This window comes from Mustela lutreola, chromosome 2, assembly GCF_030435805.1.
Source record: "Mustela lutreola isolate mMusLut2 chromosome 2, mMusLut2.pri, whole genome shotgun sequence".
Lineage (NCBI taxonomy): Eukaryota > Metazoa > Chordata > Mammalia > Carnivora > Mustelidae > Mustela > Mustela lutreola.
The window spans coordinates 72734383-72737558 of NC_081291.1; the positions used below are offsets into that span (position 1 = coordinate 72734383).

General features: G+C 46.6%; 1 protein-coding gene across 1 annotated transcript; it reads left to right on the forward strand.

Moving 5' to 3' along the window:
* Window positions 1-471: 471 nt before the first annotated feature.
* Window positions 472-2078, forward strand: LOC131824412 (tubulin alpha-1A chain-like). The gene has a single exon (XM_059162282.1). The coding sequence runs from the start codon at window positions 515-517 to the stop codon at window positions 1868-1870; it is 1356 nt and encodes a 451-aa protein (XP_059018265.1). The 5' UTR covers window positions 472-514; the 3' UTR covers window positions 1871-2078.
* The last annotated feature ends 1098 nt before the right edge of the window (window positions 2079-3176 follow it).

Consider the following 3176-nt stretch of genomic DNA (forward strand, 5'->3'; position numbering starts at 1 on the left):
ACAAATGTATGGCTAAAGCTAGAAATGGGAAAACAGGTTTTTACAATACTCCAGGCAAGAAAGGATGGTGGCCTAACCAAGGGGCAGAAGTGGTGCACATCATGAGAAATGCTGAGATTCTGGATTTGTTTTTGAGACAGAGCAGTTTGCTGATGGATTAAATGGGAGTGGCAGAGCAGGGCAGTGAGAGAGAGGATTCCAGAATGAATCTCAGGTTTTTGACTTAAGTAACTGTATTTATGGAGTTATAGCTAACTGACCTGAGAGAACTAGAGGAGAAAAAAACTATGGAAGGATCAAGAGTTATCTTTTGGGTACGGAAATTTAAAGCATCAATTAGGTATTGTCTTAGCTTGGCAGAGCCCAAGGCCTATTGGAGCCAGTAGTTTCTTTAGGAGGTACAGGGGCCAGCAATAAGAAAAGGGAACAGGAATGAAGAAAGGCCAATCAAAAGGTTTGATATTGCTCTCCTCTTCCTCTCCGCCATCTGCTCGGCAGACGCAAAGCAGCAACCATGCGTGAGTGTATCTCCATCCACGTTGGCCAGGCTGGTGTCCAGATTGGCAATGCCTGCTGGGAGCTCTATTGCCTGGAGCATGGCATTCAGCCTGATGGCCAGATGCCAAGTGACAAGACCATCGGGGGAGGAGACGACTCCTTCAACACCTTCTTCAGTGAGACTGGTGCTGGCAAGCATGTGCCCCGGGCCATGTTTGTAGACCTGGGACCCACAGTCATTGATGAAGTTTGCACTGGCACCTACCGCCAGCTCTTCCACCCTGAGCAGCTCATCACAGGCAAGGAAGATGCTGCCAACAACTACGTCCGAGGGCACTACACCATTGGCAAAGAGATCATTGACCTTGTCTTGGACCGAATTCGGAAGCTGGCTGACCAGTGCACAGGTCTTCAGGGCTTCTTGGTTTTCCACAGCTTTGGAGGGGGAACTGGTTCCGGGTTCACCTCCCTGCTGATGGAACGTCTCTCTGTCGATTATGGCAAGAAGTCCAAGCTGGAGTTCTCCATCTACCCAGCCCCTCAGGTTTCCACAGCTGTAGTTGAGCCCTACAACTCCATCCTCACTACCCACACCACCCTGGAGCACTCTGATTGTGCCTTCATGGTAGACAATGAGGCCATCTATGACATCTGTTGTAGAAACCTTGATATTGAACGCCCAACCTACACTAATCTAAATAGGTTGATAGGCCAGATTGTGTCCTCCATCACCGCTTCCCTCAGATTTGATGGAGCCCTGAACGTTGATCTGACAGAATTCCAGACCAACCTGGTGCCCTATCCCCGTATCCACTTCCCTCTGGCCACCTATGCCCCTGTCATCTCTGCTGAGAAAGCCTACCATGAACAGCTTTCTGTAGCAGAGATCACCAATGCGTGCTTTGAGCCAGCCAACCAGATGGTGAAATGTGACCCTCGCCATGGTAAATACATGGCTTGCTGCCTGTTGTACCGTGGCGATGTGGTTCCCAAAGATGTCAATGCTGCCATTGCCACCATCAAGACCAAGCATACCATCCAGTTTGTGGACTGGTGCCCCACTGGCTTCAAAGTGGGCATTAATTACCAGCCTCCCACTGTGGTGCCCGGTGGAGACCTGGCCAAAGTCCAGCGAGCTGTGTGCATGCTGAGCAACACCACAGCCATCGCTGAGGCCTGGGCTCGCCTGGACCACAAGTTTGACCTGATGTATGCCAAGCGTGCCTTTGTTCACTGGTATGTGGGGGAAGGCATGGAGGAAGGAGAGTTTTCTGAGGCCCGTGAGGACATGGCTGCCCTTGAGAAGGATTATGAGGAGGTTGGTGTGGATTCTGTTGAAGGAGAGGGTGAAGAAGAAGGAGAGGAATACTAAAGTTAAAAATGTCACAAAGGTGCTGCTTTTACAGGGAAGCTTATTCTGTTTTGAATATTGAAAAGTGCTCTGATCAGTTAATTTGTATGTAGCAGTGTAGACTCTCATATACAATTACTGACCTATGCTTTAAAACACAATGCTTTGTTACAGACCCAAGCTGTCCATTTCTCTGATGGGTTTGAATAAAGTATTCCCTGTCTTAAATGGAAAAAAAAAAAAAGTTTGATATTAAGGTTGCTGCCATGTGCAATGAAAACTCAAATCCTCAAAAGTACCTGAGAAAATATACAAAATGCCTCCAGGATTGTCTGTCTGAAGGGCAGGGGGCAGGAGCCCTTATTCACTAGCTCCCCACCATTGCTGATCAATAGTTTCTTCAGGCTTGTTAACATCATTAACCTTTTAGTTGCCTATGCTCTGAACAGATCCAGCTGTCTGTTCTGGGGCATTGGAGGAAATCCCAGGGGGAAGAAAAGGAAAATTTTTTTTTTTATTAATTATTTTTTTAACATATAATGTATTATTTGCCCCAAGGGTACAGGCTGTGAATCATGGGCTTACGCACTTCACAGCACTCACCATATCACATATCCTCCCCAATGTCCATAATCCAACCACCCTCTCCACACCCCACCTCTTCCCAGCAACCCTCAGTTTGTTTTGTGAGATTAAGAGTCTCTTATGCTTTGTCTCCTTCCCAATCCCATCCTATTTCATTTCTTCCTTCCCTACTCCCAAACCCCCCACTCTGCCTCTCAACTTCCTCATTCAGGGAAATCATATGATAATTGCCTTTCTGATTGATTTATTTACTCAGCATAATACCCTCTAGTTCCATCCACGTCATCGCAAATGGCAAGATTTAATTTCTTTTGATGGCTGCATAGTATGCCATTGTATATATATACCACATCTTCTTTACCCATTCATCTGTTGATGGACATATAGAGTCTTTCCATAGTTTGGCTATTGTGGACATTGCTGCTCTAAACATTCGGGTGCACGTGCCCCTTCGGATCACTACATTTGTATCTTTAGGGTAAATACCCAGTAGTGCGATCACTGGGTCATAGGGTAGTTCTGTTTTCAACTTTTTGAGGAACCTCCATGCTGTTTTCCAGAGTGGCTGCACCAGCTTGCATTCCCACCAACAGTGTAGGAGGGTTCTCCTTTCTCCACATCCTCTCCAATATCTGTTGTTTCCTGACTTCTTAGTTTTAGCCATTCTGGCTGGTGTGAGGTGGTATCTCACTGTGGTTTTGATTTATATTTCCCTGATGCTGTGTGATGTTGAGCACTTTTT